Below are 23,204 nucleotides of genomic sequence, written 5' to 3'. Positions count from 1 at the left end.
CTGGTTGCGGTGAAGGGGGGCCCAGGTTTGCATGGAATGGGTGCCCTTTACTGCTGAGCTTTGTAGGCCAAGGTTCAGGGCAGATGAGGCAATGACTGGCAGGGTTGTGAAATCTGCCAGGGAGGATGTGGTTTATAGTTGCACTGTGCAGATCCTGGAGTCCAGATTTCCCCACTGGGCAGCAGGCACCAGCTGCTCCCAATGGTCTCCCCACTCCCCAGCCCTGTACGGTGCTTATGGAGAGCTCCCTGTGTTCCCAAAATGCCTTTCACACTCATGGGCCCACAGTGAACAAGTGAAGGAAAGAACCTCCAAGCCTTAGACAAATCCTCCTTTTCCACCCTTGGAGCTGGGGGCCTGATTTCCCCCGCCCTGTGGTCTCTTGGGACAGATCAGTGATGGCCACCTGCTAGTCACACTCCTTGTTCCCCAGGGACACATCTCCTAGCAGGCCGAGAGGACAGCCAGGGCTGCTCTATCCTCTCCTCTTGGCCCAGGGTGACTGGCAGTTCAGGGGGGTGAGATCTTACCACTGCAGCTACACCGAGAGGATAGGATCAAGGTGCCTCGTATCGCTATAGCTTATTCCTCTTATCTGTGCTGAGGCAGGGCCCAGGAGCCAGGTGTGGCCGTGGACAAGTACATGGTGCTGGCTTGGCCTGGGCCCACCACTGGCACCATCCGGGTGCAATTCCAAAGTCTGCTTGGGTCAGTGGCACATTGCAGGGCTGCTGAAGGCCCCTGCCCCTGCTGGGCCATGGCACCCACTTTATTAACCCCACATGGGACATTTGTTCTGGGCTGTAGTATTGCAAATTCCTGAAAATAAGAACAACTGATAATCATTGTAAAGCACCGAAGAACAGCAGGACATCCAGCTGTGCCGAGCACGTTCAGGCTACACCAGAGACAGTTTGGGCTACAATGAAGATCGTTTGGCTTTTCAGAGACAGTGAACAGGGGTCCCAATGGGGCTCACAACGGAAACTGACTTTAACCTCAGACTCTGGCCCCAGCCCTTCCCCGCTCTTATCCTCTGCTGCCACCACATGGCCATCTCCCTGCAATAAAACCACTGTTGTTTCTCTGCAGCCTTTATTCAGTGATGTTGGTTTCCTCCTCCAGCTCCATCCCAGGATCTGGTGCCGCTGTGGCCATGAATACGGATCAGCTGCTGAGCTGACTCCGAAAACCCAGCCACAGGGACAGGCAAACTGCCCGCGATCTGGGCTTGGGCAAGATCCAGGGAATACCTGGGGGCGGGAGAGGCCGGCACTGACTAACGGAGACCTTGGGGTGAATCCTTCTGGGTTTGGAGACCCAGCCACCCTGGCCTCCCCAGGGTGACCCCACCAACACAAGGCAACATGGAGGCCTCCTCACTTTGGAGCCCAGAGGGTCTGTTCTTCCTGTCCGGGTCCCTGCCTCTAGCCCCGCAATGCTGCCAGACTGGTCTGGCCGGGAGACGCTGGTGTGGAGATGCAAGGAGCAGGGGAAAGCTGGAAGGCAGCAGGGAGAGGGACCACACCAAGGGGCCCTTCCTGCTCATGGCAAGTCGCCCTATGTGCCCCGCCCACCAACGCCCCTGAGAACCTGTCCCTTGGGGAGCCAGGCCGAATGCCCGGGCCTGGCAGATGGCTGGGCTGGAGTTGGAGCCAACAGGTTCTGTGGCTCCCAGGCAGTGACCCCTGGCTCAGAGACCTGGACCCCAGGGGTAGGGGGGTGGGGGTGGAGCAGTGGAGATGCCACCTCAGCATTCTGGGAATAGTCTAATGATGGAGAAAAGAGGGAAGGTGCTGCAGGAAGAACCAGGGGTCCTAGGAGCCCAGTGCAGACTGAGCGCCCACCCCTCCCCTGCCCACCATGGAGGCAGCTAGCAACGGGTAGATCCCTTCCACCCGAGACTGAGGGATATACCCCAGGAATGAAGATGAGTGTCGCAACAGGGGAGGGAAGCAGGACAGGGTGGAGAGGCTGAGAAGTGGCAGGTAAGGTAAAAGCACTGGCTGGAGGCTGTAGTGGGGAATGCGTGTCCAGGTGGGGTGGCCCCTCAGTAGCAGGGGTCTCCATTGGGTCCTGGTCACAGCACAGGGGAACTCGGGAAGCTTTAGGGTCTCTAAAATCTGCTATTTAACAACCCCATTAATGTGCTTTCCCTGCGTTTGGGGGCAGAGGGCTCTGCTTCCCAAGGGTCTCCCTTTCCCGCCATCCCCCACGCACACTGGGAGGGCGGGGCTTGCCCTGGAGGGTGTCCTGATCAGAGCTGGGAATGCTCTGGGCATGGCTGGCACGGCACAGCACCCATCAGTAGGTCTGTGGTGTCAGGATGAAGAGTCGGTCCTCTTCCCTGCGGATCCACTTCATGAGCTTGTTGACGGCGCTGACAGCGGCTGCCTTGGTCCCCAGGGGGCTGTAGCACACGTAGAGCTCGAAGGCACTGGTCACCTACGGAAGGGATGAGAGCGAATCCCAGTCAGTGCCTGGGCACAGAGCCTACCTCCAGATGCCAGGAAGGGTCCGGAGGATGGCCCAGCGATGAGGTCACTAACTTAGGAGATGGGGGTTCAATTCCTTGCCCTGTTACAGACCTCGGCCCAGATCATGTAGTCTCTCTGGCCTGTTTCCCCATCTGAGCAATGGGAAGGGCAGCACTGCTGCATGGGTGGGTAATGAAGATATGTACATTAGAGACTGCAAGTGGACAGGGCTTTCTACCTCCTAACTGGGGAGCAAAGGTTGTTGGCACGTTTCCATAATTAACATTGTCCATTCTGCTTATGAAAGTTTAAACCCTGTAAGGGCCATCCCTTCCCCCCAGGAGCTCCCTGGATTTGTACTAAAAACCGATGGATTTAACCTTTCCATCCCAGGCAGATGCTCAAGTTATGCCCACTCATGCCATAGACCAGCAGCTACTTTTCCTAGAACGCAGCAGCCCTCACCTCTAACATGGAGATGAGGCCTGTGGAAAGGCCTTGCTGCACTGCATATTGGAAACTATCTCAGCTCAGTATGGAGCATTGCATGCTGCAATGGGTACATGCTGCAATAGGTGCATCCTGGCACATCAAGGACCCCGACAAGGCTAGGGCTCTCCCACAAAAGCCAGAGCAGGGGGCAATCCCAGGCTTGCAGAACAACACTAGAAGTCTCCTGCCATGTATTCACATTGTATCACCATGGGGTCCCACAGCGTCATCGTGCTACAACCTAAAGGTCACACAGCTGTTGTGTGAGGATGCACGCTAGAGATGGCCTCTCAGAAGAGCAGCAAAAGAGTACGGCAGCAAAGAAGAACGTTGACAAATTGGAGCGAGTTCGGAGAAGAGCCAGGAGGCTGATTAAAGGATTGGAGAACCTGCCTTATAGTGAGACACACAAGGAGCTCAATCAATTTAGCTTAATAACGAAAGGGTGAAGGGGTGACTTGATCACAGTCTGTAGGTACCTAAAAGGGGGACAGATATTTAACAATGGGCTCTTCAGGCCAGCAGGTCTAACACAGCCCAATGAGTGGAACTTGAAGGTAGGCAAATCTAGACTGGAAATAAGGTGTACATTAACAGTGAGGAGAATTAACCGTGGGAACCACTTACCCAGGGTTGTGGTGGGTTCTCCATCACTGACCATTTTTAAATCCAGATGGGATGTTTTTCTATAATATTTGCCCTAGTTCAAACAGGGATAATTGGGGGGCAGTCTCTACAGAGGGGGGCAGACTAGATGGAATCATCTATGAAACCCCTGGTTACCTGGTACATCATGGTTGTCACTGTGTTGCAAAACCATGGCCATTTGGAACTCTGTGGTGGGGCAGGGCTGGAACTCAGATCGGCCTGCCTATGCCAAAAGCCCAGGACTCTGCCACTTGAACTAAAGGAGATTCCCCTGAGCAGCAAACAATATAGGGCTTATGACACACCTGAGCAGTTCTCTCTCTCCCCAGGTATTTCCCAGGCACTTATCCTAACAGTGTGTTGGTATCCAGGTTCCATGCAGAGGAAATTCCATGCAGAGGACAGTTGAACATACATGCTAACCAGATCACTTCAGTGTACTCTAGCTCTCCTATCTCAGCATGTTACCCCCATTATGGCATATTGGTCTTTGCCCCCTCTAGTGGCTGGTCCTAATAAGAGGAGAAAAGTCTACTACTACTGACAGCACTAGTCCTTTAGCTCAAATGACAGAGGCTTGGCTGGTCCATTACGACCTCTCTAGATGTGGGGCAGCTGATGGAAGGATGAGTGGTTCTTACCCAAGCCAGGAGATTTTCGCTGGGTCCTGTGAAGTAGATGTTTTTCAGAGGGCGGGAGGAGTTGTGGGCACGGCTGTGCAGGTACTGGTATAGCTCCAGCAGCCTCTGCTTCTCCTCCTCGCTGACATAGGGAGCCTCAATCTCAGGGCTGGAAAAACAAATTGCCCTTTGATTAACCCCCCAGAACATTAACCTGACCAGGGTAAGCTCCACACAACAGAGCAATGGAACTTCTTGTCCTCTGGGCACCCCCTTGGGTCACAGAAAGCTACTGAGCCCAGTGGGAAGCATGTGCAGACCACCCACACACCTTGCACATTGATGGAGATCACCAGTAGCCAGCATAAGAACGGTCATAGTGGGTCAGACCAAAGGACCATCAAGCCCAGTATCCTGTCCTCTGACAGTGGCCAATGGCAGGTGCCCCAAAGGGAATGAACAGACAGGTTATCATCAAGTGATCCATGCCCTGTCACCCAATCCCAGCTTCTGGCAAACAGAGGCTAGGGACACCATTCCTGCCCATCCTGGCTAATAGCCATTGATGGACCTATCTTCTATGAATCTATCCAGCTCCCTTTTGAACCCCGTTATAGTACTGGCCTTCACAACACCCTCTGGCAAGGAGTTCCAGAGGTTGACAGTGCATTGCATGAAAAAATACTTTCTTGTGTTTGTTTTAAACCTGCAACCTATTAATTTCATTTGGTGGCCCCTTGTTCTTGTATTATAAGAAGGAGTAAATAACACTTCCTTATTTACTTTCTCTGTTCCACTCATGATTTCATAGACTTCTATCATATCCCGCCTTAGTTGCCTCTTTTCCAAGCTGAAAAGTCCCAGTCTTATTAATCTCTCCTCATATAGAAGCCGTTCCATACCCCTAACCATTTTTGTTGCCCTTTTCTGAACCTTTTCCAACTCCAATATACCTTTTTGAGATCAGGCAACCACATCTGCCTGCAGTATTCAAGGTGTGGGCATACCATGAATTTATACAGAGGCAATATGATATTTTCTCTCTTATTATCTATCCCTTTCTTGATATTTCCTAACATTCTGTTCACTTTTTTTGACTACCACTGCACATTGAGTGGATGATTTCAGAGAACTATCCACAATGACTCCAAGATCTCAGCACCCACCTGTGTCTGCCAGCTCCTTGCAGGTGACTCTGATGGAAATTGCACACTGGCTGGCACCTGCCTGTCACTGCCAGCTCCTCTCAAGGAAACGCTTGGACCCAATGAAGGACCCAGCATGAGGAGTTATGAAGAGCAGCTAGCCTGCAAAGTGAGGAGGAGCATGTCCTTCACCACTCCCTGTCTCTGGTGCAAAGAGGTCTGGGTAATGTAATATGCAAATGAACACACAGGCCTTGCTAGATCACTGCAGTGGAGCTCTTCCCGGTGTTTGCTTTTTGCCAGGATTTGCCATGGAGGCCTCTCTATGCCCCCCCAGCCCACACCAGTCTTCAAGCCACGCACAAGGGGACCTTCCAAATGGCACTGCCCTGGAAGCCTGGCAGCTGTTCCTAGACCAGAAACAGAGGTCCCTGAGAATCAGTGCCACCCCCAGTGAGGGACAGTGCAGAGGAGCACTCTGGGCCCAGCACGGGTCTGGGGGATGGGAGTAAGTGAGCCCTCCAGAGCAATCCATTAGGAAGGCGGCTGCAGTTGGAGTCATACACTGCAGCCTGGCTGGATGTTCCCCCTCCCATCATGCCACCAGTGACGCAGCTCCCCGAGCTGGAGCAGTGCTGGGAGCACTAGTGCAGACAGGGTCTAGACCCACTGGCACCAGCCGCCTGGAGCCTGGCCTACCTTGGCCGGCAGCAGGAAACTGCACTGGTGGGAGCAGCAATGGGAACATGAGGCACCTAGGCTGGTGCGGTGGGTGTCTTCTCCCGAGCACCAATCACTGTCAGGGTGGGGAAACTACTTCATGAGCTCCCTGACTCTGGCTGCTGGGCACCCCCTTGGAGCTGCCACCCTGGAGCCCTGTGCCAGGCCTGCAGGGATCCCCTCTGCACTGAATGCCCCCCACAGCCCACTACTCAGGGCACACCTGGGAGAGATCCACTCTACCCCACAATGACACACCCCAGGGCTTCGTGTGTCCCTGACTTGCCCTTTGGTGCACGAGGTGCCGCGTGTGGCTCTAATATAAGGGCAGCTGTAAGCACAAGTGGTGGCTCTGGGGCATCCCAGGATCTGGCAGGCAGGGAAGCGCCCCTGGCTGGCACTGATTGGCATGGCCACAGCTGGGAGCTACCCCTGTGCTCTGATGGGCACAGAGCAGCCCCAGGGACTCATCCCAGCCGTGCGTGCTCCCCTCAGCTCCGTGTCTGGCGATGGAGACTATGCCCGCCTTGACTCACCTGGTGAAGAGCCCTGAGCTCTTGGATTTGTAGATGAAGTGTCGTAGGTCTGGGATCCCCACCTGGGAGACGCTGTAGAAGGGGGTGCGCAGTGCCTCCAGCAAGGCATGGGACACGCCACGCTTCCGCAGGCGCTCCTGGAAGCGGCGCTTGCAGTCGGAAATGGTGAAGAAGTCCTCACGGTCGGTGGAGACCAGGAGCAGACACAGGTCCTGCTCCAAGTATGAGATGTGGGCATGGAAGAAGCCACTGGAGTTGAACTTGGGTAGGCAGATGGGAGTCCAGGCCTCACCCTCACGGAAGGAGGAGGAGGAGCTTATGAGGTTGAAGAGTAAATGCAGGTCAATGGGGTGCAGGAACTGGTCCTTTCTCCTCACCAGAGACACCAGCTGGTTCCTGGACAGCAGGATGGAGAACACCAGGCTTTTGGCCTTGGCCTGCTGGAGGCAGGTGCTTACGGTGTCTCTGAGCCCTGCTGCCATCGGCAGGCTGCGCGCGGCACCCATCAGGAAGCTGGGGTCCCGAGCCATCAGGTCCAGCAAGTTGTCGGTGATGCGCTCAGAGCCCGCCAGCAGCCTGCGCAGGTCATAGTTCTGCTTCTGCTGGAAGATGTGGTTGAGCTGGGTCCAGGTGACCAGGCTGAGGATCTGGTAGTAGATGTAGAGGAGCTCATGGGCGATCTCCTGCTCCGACTGCCGCGTCCGGGCCATGGCCACCAGCACCAGGGGGCTCCGGCGCACAAAGACCACCTTGTAGCCATCTGCTCGGCACAGGAGGAAGAGAGAGGGACACATCAGCCCAGGGCAGCACACCGCTGGAAAATACCAGGGAGCTCTCGTGGCTCCGGAGGGTCAGCGAATGAGGCCATGTCTGTGCCACAGGCACTACAGTGTCAGAGCTACGTTGTCATAGCTATGCCGGCACAACCCCGTAGCACAGGCACAGCCTACACCAATTGATGGGTGTAGGAACACCACCTCCCTGAGTGATGGTGCGTAGGTCTTCTGTTGGCCTGGCTGCATCTACACCAGGGGTTAGGTTGTCGTAACTATGGGAAGCACCATAGCTATGACGACCTAACCCCTGGTGTAGACGCATCTAGGCCAATGGAAGACTTAGCTACCATCTCTTTGCAGCTAATCAACCTACATTTTCAGTGTCAGTCAGGCCTGAGAAGCAAGGATGGCTGCCTTGCAGTGAGGTGGACACTGAGGGTAGGCTCCTCCAGCAACCCAGTGCTCCTGGACCTCGCTAGGGAAGGGAAACCCAGCACTTCCCCTGCACTGTGTCAGAGCCACGGGTTTTCGTATGCCCTTTCCAGGGAGACACCAACACACAGGCCCCTGGTCTCCTCATCTGCCTCCCTCTGTAACCATCTCACAATGCCCCCAATTTGCACGCACATTCAAAGCACTCACCAACAGCAGATGACTGGATTCACACATGCAGCTGTGGTAACTGCACTTGCAAATCAGGCAGCTGTGTGTGCAGCTGGAGGCTGGGCCCAGCGCCTGCCCTGCTCCCAGGACAGCAGTGAGCTCCTGTCCAAGCTGGTGCTCCAGCCGCTCTGTGCAGCGGTCGTCAGCGGAGCATCACGTCTAAGATCCAGCTAATACCCCCCGAGGCAGCATGTGCCCTCAAGTGGCCCCTGCCTGCAATGGTACCTGCATGGATAGACCTGATGGCATTCTTCTCTGCCTCCAGGAAGGACACCAGGGCCATCATCACTCCCATGGTGCTGGACAGCGCCTCCTCTGAGCCGTAGCGGGAATACACCGGCTTGCCCGCCTCGCTCAGCACGAACACATGCTTCTGATGCATGCGCCAGGCCTCCATGGTCACGTCCTCATCCTCCTTCTCTGACCGTGCTGAGTCCCTCCGGGCCGTTTGTGGCGAAAGATCCATCTCGTTCTCCTGGCTCAGCCTCATCTCCTCCTCCAGGTCTAATGCCATGCCTGTCAGCTGTGTGCTGAGCTCACTGAAGTCCTTGCTGATATGTGCCATGCTGGTCTGGTCTGCCTGGTCCCCTCGCCCTTCCTCAGGGCTCCTGGACGCAACGTCTCCATCCTCGGGGCTTGTCAGGTCCTCATAGGAGCGGGTGTGAACAAACATTCCCCCCTCCTGGCCTGCCCCTGGAAACCAAGACACCGGAGAGCTTTAGCCTCTCCTCTCCAGTGCCAAGATGGCTGCTCTAAGACAAGCTAGGACAGTCAGCTGGATGGTGGGGAGAAATAAGCCAGACCCTGGGAGACACCACCACAAATGGAGGGGAACCCCACTTGAGCCCTGCAGGACCAATAACAAAGTCAGGCTCGTGTGTCCCCATCCCCCTGCTAGAGAGAGGCCCCAAGTCTCCGAACCCCACCCTGTGCCAGAGCCCCATCTCTGTAGCAGAGCAGGCCAACTCCTAAAGCAGAGCCAGCACCTCTAATGCCTGCACCCAGGGCCCGGCTGGCTCAGCCATCGGGCTGTCAGGCACCTGCAAAGAGAAAGCAACATGGCTGACCGAAGAGCCTAGCAGTCCTCTGACTGCTGCCACAGAATGGTGCTGCCGGACCTATCTGTGCCCTACTGGGGCTGCGCACACAAAACCCCTGCATCCCTGCTGATGCTGGCAGGCCAGATACCAGCTTTTTTCCAGGCTGCAGGCTTTAGCTAAGAACTGACAAACTCATAGCTGAAGACCAGACCACTTCACCTGTATGGTAGTTTTGCTCAAAAGAGGTATTACATTCTTATAAGACATTGGGTGTTTTGACTCTGTGAAATGCTTGTAAGTTGCTGCCTGCAATAATCTCGCTTGCAATGTCTGTATCCCAGGCTATAAGAAGAGAGGTAAGTTTTATTTTATAACTTTGAAAATGTTTGCTCTGAACTTGTGAACCCAGGCACAGGAATTGTCCCCCCACCCTTCCAAAATCAGGTGGGCCATCAAGAAACATCTCAATCCAAAGGATTAGTTAACGGTCCTATCCGCACCTTGGAGATGCTACCTGCAAGGAAGCTTGTCCTGTGGACTTGGAAGCTGAATGAAGAAAATAAAACCAAGTCACAGGAAAGTTTTCCATCTTTTTGGCTGTTTGAAATCTGAAGGGACAGAGACTCTTAAGGCCATGTCTATGTAAGCAGAGTCAGGATGAGCTCCACCCTGACATCTGGTGGTGAGGTGTTGCAAGTTGTGGAAAAGAACTTCAGGGGCTGATCTCATTTGCATAGGCACACCCACCCCACCTAGAATGAGGCCATAACTGTCCAAATGGTCACTTTGGCTGTTGTGGGATCCCCAGTGTCTCTGTTACTGGGGCGGGAAGAATAAATTGTTATTACCCGTATTATGGGAACTGTGCTTGGAACTGTACTTGGCCTTTTGTTATGATGGAGGGACTCACCATCAACTAAGTAGCACTCGCTAGGCAAGGGACATGGGTTCCAAAACTCTGTGAATTGAGAGAGGCTTGAGACAGGTATTTGTATCTGGTGGTGTGGGCCCCTTTGTGAGGGTCTGAAACACCAATTGTACCTCTGTCTCTCTCCACTGTGGAATGTCAGAGCTAATTTTGGGTCTATTAAGAGTCTTGCTACAGGTACTGTGCTGAATTCATTTTGGCCTTATGGTGCACCAGCACTAAGGCTCCCCCTACCATGAGCTGGGATCACTGAGCACTGTGTCAAGTAGTGGGGAGCTGGAAGAACTAGAGTGCAGTGGTGCTGTTTGTGGATAGGCTGGTGGAGTGTTGGTGAGGTGAGCTGTGCAGGGTGGAGCCGATCGTGAGACAGCAGTGTGTTCATGAAATGGCGGAGAGAAGTGTTTGTGAGATGGCAAGCTGTGCAGAGCGGAGCCGGTTGTGGTGGAGCGGAGCCCTGTGGGGCAGTCAGCTTCAGGACATGTAAGGTGCCCCTTACCTCTTTCCCCCCACACAGGCACATTTTAGCCAGACTGGGTAGCAACACTCTGCAGATGAACTTTTGAACTCTGGGGCTGGACTTTTTGAACTTTGGGTGATTTGTGGATTGCTGGACTCAAGAGACCTTCGGGTTCTGGGACTCAAGAATTCGAAGGAAAGGATGTGGCCCAATTTTCTGGGGTGGGTCTTTGCTCATGGTTTGGTTAATGAACGCTAGTTGTGGTGTTTCCCCAATTTAACGCTGATGTCGTTTACCTCATGTTATTAAAGATTCTCTGCTACACCAAGACTCTGTGCTTGCGAGAGGGGAAGTATTGCCTCTTTGAGGCGCCCAGGGGGTGTGTAAGATTTTCCCAGGTCACTGGGTGGGGGCTCGAGCCAGTTTTGCATTTGCTTTGATGAGAGGGAACCCCTGTGTACTGAACCCGGCCCTTGCTGCTATCAACTTGGCCTGGCAGAAGGGTTACATCTACGTGACCACTTTTGTCAGTATAACTTATGTCGCTCAGGGGTGTGAACAAAACACACCCTGAACGACATGTTACACCGACAGAAGCGCCATTGTGGACAGCGCCGTGCTAGTGGGAGAGCTTTTCCTGTTGACACAGCTACCACTGCTTGTGGAGGTGGTTTTATTATGTCAACAGGAGAGCTCTCTCCCACTGGCATAGAGCGGCTAAAGAAGCACTCTTACAGCAGCACAGCTGCATTGGGAGAGCTGTGCCTCTGTAAGCTCGCTAGTGTAGACATGGCCTAACCTGAAGCCAGAGATCCCCAGGGGCTGCCTCTTGAGTCCGCCCTGAAAGAGATTTTGAATTGACAGATCACTGCAACTCAGTCGCTCTTAGGATTAGATGGTAACTCATTGGTGTGGATATATTCCCTTGCTTTAACCTGTAAATAACTCCCTTATACCTTTTTCCTAGTTAATAAACCTTTGGCTTGCTAATGACAGGACTGACCAGAGGCGTTGTCTTTGGAGTAAGATCTAGGGAACCAACTGATCTGGGGTAAGTGACTGGTCTCTTGGGACTGGGAGCAACCCAAATGTGTGGTGTGATTTTTGATGTAAGTGACCATTTATCACTAAGTCCAGTTTGTCTGAGTGGCAGGACTCTGTGACTCCATGGTGAGACTGTGACAGTGATCCAGGAGTTCACATTTTTTACTGGCTTGGTGAAATCTGATTATAGACCAGACCACCAGCTTGGGGTGTCTGCCCTGTTTGTGACTGTCTGTCCTGAGGTCGGCACTCACAGTCCTGAGCCTCTCCAGACAGTGTGACCACCACCTCCTCCCCCTCCCATCCCAGCACAAGCCTGGGGCAGGCGCCTTGTTTTATGGCCTCTCTTATCTCTGCTCCGGAGCTGTGGGGAGACTTTAGTCTGGGCTGGGGAGGCAGGCACCCTGCCAAGGCCATGCAGAGCTGTGGTTTAGAGATGCTGCCCAAGGCATAACACAGGGGACTGGGCACAGGGCAAGGGAACCCCCAGCCCTTGCAGCCTTTGCCCGCTGAGCCAGCCCCAGCACTGGGGGTTGGTGGAGGGAGCCTTGGCCAGCCCCTGCAGGGAGCGTGGAGCAGGGGGTGACTGAGTAGAGTGAACCAGCCACCAAGGGCCCAGATGGCATGCTCCTAGTGGGGTCCCCTCCCAGTGGGCACGACCTTGATGCGGGGACCGAATGACAGCCCTTGTAATGCTGTGACTCGCACATTTAAAGGGCCAGTGCTGCACCAGGGCAGTAACTTGGTTTTTCCCATAGATCACGCCCAGACTCCATGGCACCATCCCTCACCAGGGAGTGCCCTCTGCAAACCGTGCTATCTAAATCCCCCCGTGGGCTAGGGGCGGGCACAGATTGTTCCTCACCCCTCACTTGACAGCCAGTCCAGCAAACTCCCTGCAGCCCAAGCCTGCATTACCCTTTGCCTGAGGCCCCTCTGTCGGGAGGTTTCCTGGAGTGGCAGTGGGGTGGGTGCGTTAAAAGGGCTGGCAATGCGTCACCACTGGAGCTGCACTGCCAAGGTCCCAGAGGAAGGGTCGGGCGTCCCCAGCCGGAATGGAGCTCCTTGCTGCTAGGCCTCCCACACAGGGGCCTGCTCCCCTCAGTGGAACCTCAGGAGCAGTCAACATGGATTCACCAAGGGCAAGTCATGCCTGACCAACCTGATTGCCTTCTATGATGGGATAATTGGCTCTGTGGATATGGGGAAAGCTTGACTTTAGCAAAGCTTTCAATATGGTCTCCCACAGTATTCTTGCCAGCAAGTTAAAGAAGTATGGATTGGATGAATGGACTATAAGGTGGACAAAAAGTTGGCTAGATCATCGGGCTCAACGGGTAGTGATCAATGGCTCGATGTCTAGTTGGCAGCCGGTATCAAGTGGAGTGCCCCAGGGGTCAGTCCTGGGGCCAGTTTTGTTCAACATCTTCATTCATGATCTGGATGATGGGATGAATTGCACCCTCAGCAAGTTCCCAGATGACACTAAACTGGGGGGAGAGGTAGATATGCTCTCTGGGGGGAGGAGGGTAGGGATAGGGTCCAGAGTGACCTAGAAAAATTGGAGGATTGAGCCAAAAGAAATCTGATGAGGTTCAACAAGTACAAATGCAGAGTCCTGCACTTAGGAAGGAAGAATCCCATGCACTGCTAGAGGCTGGGGACCAACTGGCTAAGCAGCAGTTCTGCAGAAAAGGACCTGGGGATTACAGTGGACGAGAAGCTGGATATGAGTCAACAGTGTGCCCTTGTTGCCAAGAAAGCTAACGGCATATTGGGCTGTATTGGTAGAAGAATTGCCAGCAGATCAAAGGAAGTGATTATTCCCCTCTCTTCAGCACTGGTGAGGCCACATCTGGAGTACTGCATCCAGTTTTGGGCCCCCCACTACAGAAAGGATGTGGACAAATTGGAGAGAGTCCAGTGTGGGGCAGTGAAAATGATCAGGGAGCTGGGGCACATGACTTATGAGGAGAGGCTGAGGGAACTGGACTTGTTTAGTCTGCAGAAGAGAAGAGTGAGGGGGGATTTGATAGCGGCCTTCAACTACCTGAAGCGGGGTTACAAAGAGGATGCAGCTCAGCTGTTCTTAATGGTGGCAGATGACAGAACAAGGTGCAATGGTCTCAAGTTGCAGTGGGGGAGGTCTAGGTTGGATATTAGGAAACACTATTTCACTACGAGGTTGGTGAAGCACTGGAATGGGTTACTTAGGGAGGTGTTGGAATCTCCATCCTTAGAGGTTTTTAAGGCCCAGCTTGACAAAGCCCTGGCTGGGATGATTTAGTTGGGGTTGGTCCTGCTTTGAGCAGGGGATTGAACTAGATGACCTCCTTAGGTCTCTTCCAACCCTGATATTCTATGATTGTCTCAGCCCCACCCCCTCCAGCAAGTCACTCCATGGGGAAAGCTGACCTCTCTAGCTCCATTCCACCGTGCCCATGGTGGTGAGACACCAACACAGAATCTTCGCCACTGGGATCACTGCAGGTCCCCTGCCCTTCACAGGCCTGTTAGTGCCATGGTTCTGGACACGTTCGCAACACCCTATGCTCACTGTCCTCTTCCGCAATTCCCTGCTTGCTGATTGGCTGGGGCATCTGATCTGCATAACAACTGCACAGTTATTTCTCATTAACTATAGAGGGCTTGTGGGATGCTGTCTCGCCTATAAATCCCTGGGCTGGATGGCTACCCCACCAACCATCCCACAGCAAACATGGCAGCCTTGACTTCTGACATGTGTCCCGGTTCCATCACAGAGCTGTAACGTTATTGACATAAACTGTATGATCATTGTTGCAATCACTGTTATATATTTGCAGCAAATATTGTACAAAGGTTGTCAAGTGAGATGTCTATGGAAAGGTTGTAGTTTGCTGGTTATGATTATCTGTCTGTATGTGTGTATCATTTTTGTATTTGAATTTATGAATATTGGCTATGTACTTGTATCTCAATGTGTTTTGATTCTAAGTAGCCTCAGTGAATCATTTGGTCAGCTTCTTGAGAAAGGACTATTCTCAGTAAGCACCTAATCAAGAAACACTTAAATGACCATGGACTTTGGGAGACGCCAATCCACAGCTGAGCTTTCCTGGGAACGTTCAAACTAACGCGTAAACAATGGCGTCGGCCTGCAAAAAGCTGAATCATTCATGGACATGTGACGTGCCCAGGTGGCTACAAACTCCATCTTGTTACTGTGATTTTGCACAGGAGAACAAAGGGTTTCTGCCCACAAGAGAAAGAATATAAAAGGCCCTGGAAACCCCTCCATTTTGTCTTCAATCCTGCTTCTTACCTCTGGAGGAACTTTGCTAAAAACTGAAGCTCTGAACAAAGGACTGAATGACCCATCCAAGCTGTGGATGTACTCCAGAGACTTGATTTGAACCTGCAGTTTATTCCATCACTGTTACAATCCTGAACCAAGAACTTTGCCATTATTGTATGTAATTGATTCCATTTAACCAATTTTAGCTCTCATCTATATTTCTTTTTATGAATAAAACTTTAGATTCCAAAGGATTGGCAACAGCGTGATTTGTGGGTAAGATCTGATTTGTATATTGACTTGGGTCTGGGGCTTGGTCCTTTGGGATCGGGAGAACCTTTTTTCTTGTACTGGGGTTTTGGTTTTCATTACCATTCGTCCCCATAACAAGTGGCACTGGTGGCGATACTAGGAAACTGGAGTGTCTAAGGGAATTGCTTGTATGACTTATGGTTAGCCAGTGGGGTGAGACCAAAGTCCTCTCTGTTTGGCTGGTTTGGTGTGCCTTAATGGCAAAGAAAACGCAGCCTTGGCCTGCAACTGCCCTACTCTAAGCAATTTGTCCTGAATTGATACTCTCAAAGTAATGTCCCATCAAAGGCTGCATCGTTACACCAGCCAACCCCCATCATTCCACCCAGGATATCTCATGAAGGAATTCACTATGTGGGATCAGGAGGGGACAGGGTAGAAGGTCAGAAGGCCATTTTTGTTGTGGGCATGACTTGGGGCGCCAGTCAGAGTGAGAGATCTTCCCAGCTGTGGAGTCGGGCCCCTTCTCCTGATCTGTTCCCAGGTGGAGAAAGCGGCTCAGTTATGATGTCTGTTCTAATCCCATAGCAGCTTCAGAGCAAGGATGGCGACTCTTCCCCATGCTGGCTCCAGGGTTACTCCCAATGCTAGCTCTGCCACCATGGGACCAGTGGCACTGGACACTTTTAATAGTGGAGGTGCTGAAAGCCTGACCCCTGTCTGTTTCTCCCCCTCCCCCCAGATCTGGGGCTGGGAGCAGGGGGCCATATCTCCCGGAAAGGGGAAAGTGGTCAAGGCTGGTGCGACAGCTGGACGCAGAGGCGGGGCTGGCAGTGGAGCCCTGTGTGCAGGGTTGGGAGCCTGCGTGCGGGGCCAGGGGGAGCAGAGCCCCAGAGCAGGGCTGGCAGCTGGGATCCTGGGCGCAGGGTGGCAGGCACTCCCCACACCCCTAGTTCCCGTGCCTATGCATGGGACAGCTTAATCCATGGGGATAACGTCACGTGATCAGCCCGGAGACAGGCCCTCACTCACGTCATTCCTGCTGGTTGGCCTGTGCGCCTGTCCATCGTCCCAGTCACGGTACCTCAGCTAAGGTGGCCTGCTCCTCCCAGTCTCCTTCCCAAGCTAACCCGGGAAGTGGAAGAGGAAGTTGTTTTCGCCCTCTTCCCCCCCAATACAACAGAGCAATCACACTGCTGGAGTGAGCATGGCCCCTATGAATCATGCAATAATCCCCTGCCCCTACCTGGTTCCGTGCCCTGAACCAGCCCTGGGGTGGGGCTCTCCGACCTCTCCATGGGTTGCCCATCTGTTGGCACCAAGGACCCATTGGGGACTTCCCAGCCTTTCTTCTTGTGAACATCAGCAGCCATTCTTCAGAGGCTGGCAGCGACCTGCACACAAAGAAGACTGTCAGCACTCCACATCCAGCTGCTCTCTTGCCTGGTCTTGCTGCTCCCCAGCGTGGGCAGACGGAAGCACCACGTCATAGTGAGCATCACATCAGAGCGGTGGTGAGGGGGGAAACCTAACCAGGAATGTCTGAGTGGGATGACAGGAGCAATGGGGAATGGGCCAGAGGGTAAGTAGCTCAGTTCTCTTTGATCATGGTCTGGAGCTCATTAGGGGGAGGTAACAGCTGGGTATGTCTCTGGTAGCACATGGAGCAGGAGTGTAAAAGCCATCTCTGCACCACCTATCCATCGCAGGTGGGACACATCTACAGGAGGTACCTCTTCTACGCCCAGGCTGAGATTACATCTGCGTTACTCAGCCATGGGAAGGGCCTGGAGTTCTCTCTTCCGTTGTGGGAGCCATGCCACAAAAGGGCCAGTGGTAGATGGGGGCAGGTCCTGGGGAGGGTGACAAGGGAAAGGGCAAGTCCTCTGAGAAGCCCTGACAAGCTTTCAATGGGGGCATGTGGAGCACAAGCCTTGGGACGATCCTTGGAGCGCTACTGGCTGCTTTGGGCCAGAAGGGCCAGTTGGAGGAGCCATGTGGGGAAGAGTGGTCAGAGGGAACAAGACCCATCCCTCATTAATGGGGCTGGTCGGTCTGAATGAGGGGAGGTGATGGCTCTAGAGATCCTCAGAGCAGTAACATAATGAAAGCGGGTGGGAGCTGGGTGGGAAGGGTGAGAAGCTGGCATAGGGAGTTAGTCAAGCATGGCTCATTCAGTCACTTGCCCATGGCTGGCCCCAATCCCGACCAGACTCCTGAACCAGCTGGATGCCAGCACCTCACCGGTCCAGTGGGAGAATGTGAGCAGGAGGAATCGGCGTGGAGCCTGGAGCCATTCTAGTGTGAGAATTTCTCCCCCCCCCGCCCCCCCCCGCTTCCTCACTCACGCTCCCAAAGGCTTGGCTCTCATGAGGAAGAGCTCCCCACACTGCTATCTTAAGCAGAATCCATCCCAGCCACTCACTCGCTGGGGAGTGATGGGGGAGCACAGAGGAGGCCAAAGAGATGGGTGTCCTGTCCGTGCCCACCCCTGCCCCCCTTGTTCTTAGGCCTGTCACTAGCACCATCCCACCACTGCTACTGATTGTTTTCTTGGTGTCAAGCAAAGATGTACTGAAATGGCTAGAGACAAGGCTCAAACTCTGACAGGAGCAGGGTGGCCTAGTGAATTGAGCGCTGTAGGGGGCTCAGAAGAGGCAGGCTCTTGTTCCTGGTTCTGCTGTTGGGTGACCGCCCTTGTGCCTCAGTTTCCTCATCTGTAAAATGGGGATGATGCTGACCTTCTTTGTAACACACTTTGAAAGCTAAAGATAAAAGAGCTCAGCCTCCTTGTCTAGACCTTGAGCAGAGCTGAGATTTTGGTCACATTAGCATTCACCGCCTAATTCTCCTGACTCAGTTGGGGTGAACAAAGCTCCTGGAAAGGCGTCACAAAAGCTGCTCTAATACCGGCAGGGTTTCTTCTCTTAGAATCATAGAATATCAGGGTTGGAAGGGACCCCTGAAGGTCATCTAGTCCAACCCCCCGCTCGAAGCAGGACCAATTCCCAGTTAAATCATCCCAGCCAGGGCTTTGTCAAGCCTGACCTTAAAAACCTCTAAGGAAGGAGATTCTACCACCTCCCTAGGTAACGCATTCCAGTGTTTCACCACTCTTCCACAGTCCCATTTAATTGATCCCATTGGTTTTCTCTTTCTAGGGCCTGAGGCCAACTCACTGGTCCCCTTGTTACTTGTCCTGGGTTTGGGTTGAATTCACCTCTGTGCCATGTGAGTGCCTAGCCACCACTCAAACCACACTGGAGTCCTGTGACACTAGCCCATGCGCTGGCTTTTCTGCCCAGAGAGGGATGGCAGTCTTTCCTTTGCACTGGCACTGCTTCACCTCTCCCTGCATTCGGTGTGTGTATTTGAAATGGATAAAGCACAGAAAAGAGAAGGAGTGGCTTAGCCAACTGAACAATAACGATACTTCGCTTTTACCTAGTGCTCTTCATCGATAGATCTCAAAGTGCTTTAAGAAGGAGGTCAGTACCATTATCCCCATTTTACTAATGGGGAAACTGAGGCACGGGGAGGGACTGACTGGCCCAAGATCAATCAGCAAAGCAGTGGCAGAGCCAAATATTAGTCCCAGGCCTCCGGGGTCCCAGTCCACTGAATCACCCTGCAGTAGCCTGTAAAGTTGCTAGCAGTGATAGTCTATCTCATTGGATAGCGGGGGATTCCCCCCAGAAAACCTGACAAGCCATTGTCACATAAAAAGTTGGATAACACACCAAGTGCAGCCTACAAAAGCAATGCCATGTGTGACCCTCAACTTTGTTTTCCCTCATGGTGCAATAAGTTGTTTTTTAGATTAAATATGCTCATGTTTGGCCACCATTTTTCATAACTGATGGTTCATCTGTCAGCAGAACCTGGCCCATAAAATCTTCAGAGAAACCCATGGAGAATTGGCCACTCTCTCCTAGGGCTTCAAAGAGGACTGAGGCCACAGGGTTCCCTCAGCTTAGCTGCCTTTATTCAGAACGGCCACCATCGCCTATTCCTCTTACCATGAGGGAAACCAAGCTGCCTTCAGGGGAAAGGTGGACCTCCCATGCTGAGGAAGAGAAAAGTACTGTGAGGAACAGGTGAATGGAGACATGGGCAGCCTGTGGCCCTCGGAGAACAGTGGGAGACCACAGCTGTTTTGAAAGCGGGCAGATTTTTGTGGAATTCTCTGAATATTATTATTCATCCAGCCTCCTTATCCAGTATGGCCAACCTCAGGAGAGCCAAACTCATGAGTGGACCCCCACATACCATGCGGTTGGCCCCCCAAATCATGGGACTTCAAAAACATCCTCAGACCATGGTTCCCGGCCTGTCTTTTGGCTTTCTAACTTCCCTCCATTCCTGTGGCGCTGCATGTGTGATCCTTTCAGGTTGACAAGGCAACCTCCAGCACACACTGAAATACACGCCTCCCCCTGGCTGCTCAGAGGCAGCCCCCACTTACCCTCTCCGCACCCCTCAGATGGGGAGCTGCCATCCTGTGCCTATTACTGGCTTGACTCCCCGTCCCGGGCTTTGCTGCTCCCCAGGGCTTTTCTCCTACCTGGATCCCAAGGCAAGGAGAAGTGCTGAGGCAGCGGGAGGCATTGCTGGTGGGTCCAGGGCCTTGGACCCAGCAGCAGCTCTTCCCTGATTACCTCCTCCATTGCCTCTTGCTGCCCTGGACCCCCTGTATGTGCCAAACCCTGTGACTCCCAATCAGTTCATGAGTGTTGGCTTGGCAACACTGATATTGCCTTCTCTTGGCTGCCGGGAGGGGACTCCCCTCACCCACCTGGTTGGGGGACCTGCCAGGCTGTCCCCTCCATCTGCCTCCCATCACTGTCCTCTGCACCCCCCAGCCTGCCTCCTGTCCCCACATCCCCCTAAACCTGCCTCCTGCCCCGCCCCCCATGCCTGCTCCCCATCATGCTCCCCATCCCCCTTTCACAGGGTCTCTGCTGCTCCTCACAGGCTCTTTGGCCCATCCACCCCCCTGAGCCATAGACTGGCAGCCATGGGCCTGTGGGCATAGCGTCAATCTAACTGAAAACAGTGGGAGGGAGCAGCCAGCTTTATTCAGGGCAGCTTTCCACTCTCATGCAGATAGCCTGTAGGGAAATGGAGGCCCCATTGCCAGGAATGGGAAAAGGTGGCCATTTTGAATGAGAGAAAATTCATGAGTTGGTGGCACGCCTTTCATCATATTTCCATAAGACACATGTGACAGGTTGAATCACAGAAACCCCCTGGGAGCTGCCACCTGATGTGCCCAGACTACTTCTGCTCCTGCTTTTTTCCTGCCCTGGCACCTTAGGACTTCAGTGCCCTGCCTGGTTTGAGCTAGACCTGCTAGCCTGGTGCAAACCCAGACCCAGGTCTGAACCACATTCCCTAACAGCTGTAGGCTTAACTGAAAGAAGCTTACAGAAGTGTTCCTGTCTTTGACACTCAGATGCCCAACTCCCAGTGGGGTCCAAACCCTAAATAGATCAGTTTTACTCTGTATAAAGCTTATACAGGGTAAACTCATAAATTGTTCGCCCTCTATAACACTGATAGATATGCACAGCTGTTGGCCCCCTATCCCCCCAGGTATTAATACATACTCTGGGTTAATTAATAAGTAAAAAGTGATTTTATTAAAAACAGAAAGTAGGATTTAAGTGTTTCCAAGCAGTAACAGACAGAACAAAGTGAATTACCAAGCAAAGCAAAATAAAATAAAACCCACAAGTCTATGTCTAATAAAACTGAATACAGACAAAACCTCACCATAGAATCATAGAATATCAGGGTTGGAAGGGACTTCAGGAAGTCATCTAGTCCAACCCCCTGCTCAAAGCAGGACCAATCCCCAATTAAATCATCCCAGCCAGAGCTTTGTGAAGCCTGACCTTAAAAACCTCAAAGGAAGGAGATTCCACCATCTCCCTAGGTAACGTATTCCAGCACTTCACCACCCTCCGAGTGAAAAAGTTTTTCCTAATACCCAACCTAAACCTCCCCCACCGCAATTACTTCTTGTTCTGTCATCTGCTACCACTGAGAACAGTCTAGATCATATTGCTATTGCCAGAAGACTGTGGCAGGCGCCAGACACCCCGCCGCCGAAATGCTGCCGGCGAGAAGCAGCAGTGGCAATAAATGTCGCCGCCGAAATGCCGCTGAGAAATGACAATGCTTCTCAGCAGCATTTCAGCCTCGGGGTGTCCTGTGGGTGCACAAAAATGCCCCGGCGGGTGCCATGGCACCCACGGGCACCGCGTTGGGGACCCCGGTCTAGATCCATCCTCTTTGGAACCCCCTTTCAGGTAGTTGAAAGCAGCTATCAAATCCCCCCTCATTCTTCTCTTCTGCAGACTAAACAATCCCAGTTCCCTCAGCCTCTCCTCATAAGTCATGTGTTCCAGTCCCCTAATCATTTTTTTGCCCTCCGCTGGACGCTTTCCAGTTTTTCCACATCCTCCTTGTAGTGTGGGGCCCAAAACTGGACACAGTACTCCAGATGAGGCCTCAAGTCCCTGGATCTGCTGGCAGTGCCCCTACTCATACAGCCCAAAATGCCGTTAGCCTTTTTGGCAACAAGGGCACACTGTTGACTCATATCCAGCTTCTGGGGATTACAGTGGATGAGAAGCTGGATATGAGTGTGTGCCCTTGTTGCCAAGAAGGCCAATGGCATTTTGGGATGTATAAGTAGGGGCATTGCCAGCAGATCAAGAGACATGATCGTTCCCCTCTATTCGACTTTGGTGAGGCCTCATCTGGAGTACTGTGTCCAGTTTTGGGCCCCACACTACAACAAGGATGTGGAAAATTTGGAAAATGTCCAGCAGAGGGCAGCAAAAATTATTAGGGGACTGGAACACATGACTTATGAGGAGAGGCTGTGGGAACTGGGACTGTTTAGTCTGCGGAAGAGAAGAATATGGGGGGATTTGATAGCTGTTTTCAACTACCTGAAAGGGGGTTCCAAAGACGATGGATCTAGACTGTTCTCAGTGGTAGCAGATGACAGAACGAGGAGTAATGGTCTCAAGTTGCAGTGGGGAAGGTTTAGGTTGCATATTAGGAAAAACTTTTTCACTGGGAGGGTGGTGAAACACTGGAATGCGTTACCGAGGGAAGTGGTGGAATCTCCTTCCTTAGAAGTTTTTAAGATCAGGCTTGACAAAGCCCTGGCTGGGATGATTTAGTTGGGGATTGGTCCTACTTTGAGCAAGGGTTGGACTAGATGACCTCTTGAGGTCCCTTCCAACCGTGATATTCTATGATTCTATGATTCTATGAACTGCCGCTTAGCCAGTCGGTCCCCAGCCTGTAACCGTGCATGGGATTCTTCCGTCCTAAGTGCAGGACTCTGCACTTGTCCTTGTTGAACCTCATCAGATTTCTTTTGGCCCAATCCTCTAATTTGTCTAGGTCCCTCTGTAGCCTATCCCTACCCTCCAGCGTATCTACCTCTCCTCCCAGTTTAGAGTCATCTGCAAACTTGCTGAGGGTGCAGTCCACACCATCCTCCAGATCATTAATGAAGATATTGAAAAAAACCGGCCCCAGGACCGACCCTTGGGGCACTCTGCTTGATACTGGCTGCCAACTAGACATGGAGCCATTGATCACTACCCGTTGAGCCCGATGATCTAGCCAGCTTTCTATTCACCTTATAGTCCATTCATCCAGCCCATACTTCTTTAACTTGCTGGCAAGAATACTGTGGGAGACTGTATCAAAAACTTTGCTAAAGTCAAGGAACAACTCATCCACTGCTTTCCCCCATCCACAGAGCCAGTTATCTCATCACAGAAGGCAATTAGATTAGTCAGGCATGACCTGCCCTTGGTGAATCCATGCTGATGGTTCCTGATCACTTTCCTCTCCTCTAAGTGCTTCAGAATTGATTCCTTGAGGACGTGCTCCATGATTTTTCCGGGAACTGAGGTGAGGCTGACTGGCCTGTAGTTCCCAGGATCCTTCTTCTTCCTTTTTTTAAAGATGGGCACTTACATTAGCCTTTTTCCAGTCATCTAGGACCTCCCCCAATCGGCATGAGTTTTCAAAGATAATGGCCAATGGCTCTGCAATCACATCCGCCAACTCCTTTAACACCCTTGGATGCAGTGCAT

General features: G+C 52.7%; 1 protein-coding gene across 2 annotated transcripts in view; it reads right to left on the bottom strand.

The window, feature by feature from the left end:
• Nucleotides 1-981: 981 nt before the first annotated feature.
• Nucleotides 982-23,204, bottom strand: part of MON1A (MON1 vesicular trafficking associated A) — a 33,566-nt gene continuing 11,343 nt past the window's right edge. For both annotated transcript variants that reach the window (XM_077822807.1, XM_077822808.1), the window contains exons 2-6: nucleotides 16,322-16,469; nucleotides 8,303-8,770; nucleotides 6,639-7,398; nucleotides 4,259-4,406; nucleotides 982-2,445 (exon numbers count right to left, since the gene is read on the bottom strand). In XM_077822807.1, coding sequence (XP_077678933.1) covers nucleotides 2,305-2,445; nucleotides 4,259-4,406; nucleotides 6,639-7,398; nucleotides 8,303-8,770; nucleotides 16,322-16,448 — 1,644 coding nt within the window. In that variant the 5' untranslated portion in view covers nucleotides 16,449-16,469 and the 3' untranslated portion in view covers nucleotides 982-2,304. The remainder of the gene's footprint in view (nucleotides 2,446-4,258; nucleotides 4,407-6,638; nucleotides 7,399-8,302; nucleotides 8,771-16,321; nucleotides 16,470-23,204) is intronic.

Source organism: Eretmochelys imbricata, chromosome 7 (genome assembly GCF_965152235.1).
Source record: "Eretmochelys imbricata isolate rEreImb1 chromosome 7, rEreImb1.hap1, whole genome shotgun sequence".
NCBI lineage: Eukaryota > Metazoa > Chordata > Testudines > Cheloniidae > Eretmochelys > Eretmochelys imbricata.
Note: the sequence above shows the minus strand (reverse complement) of the source record. Positions and strands in the feature narration are given on the sequence as shown.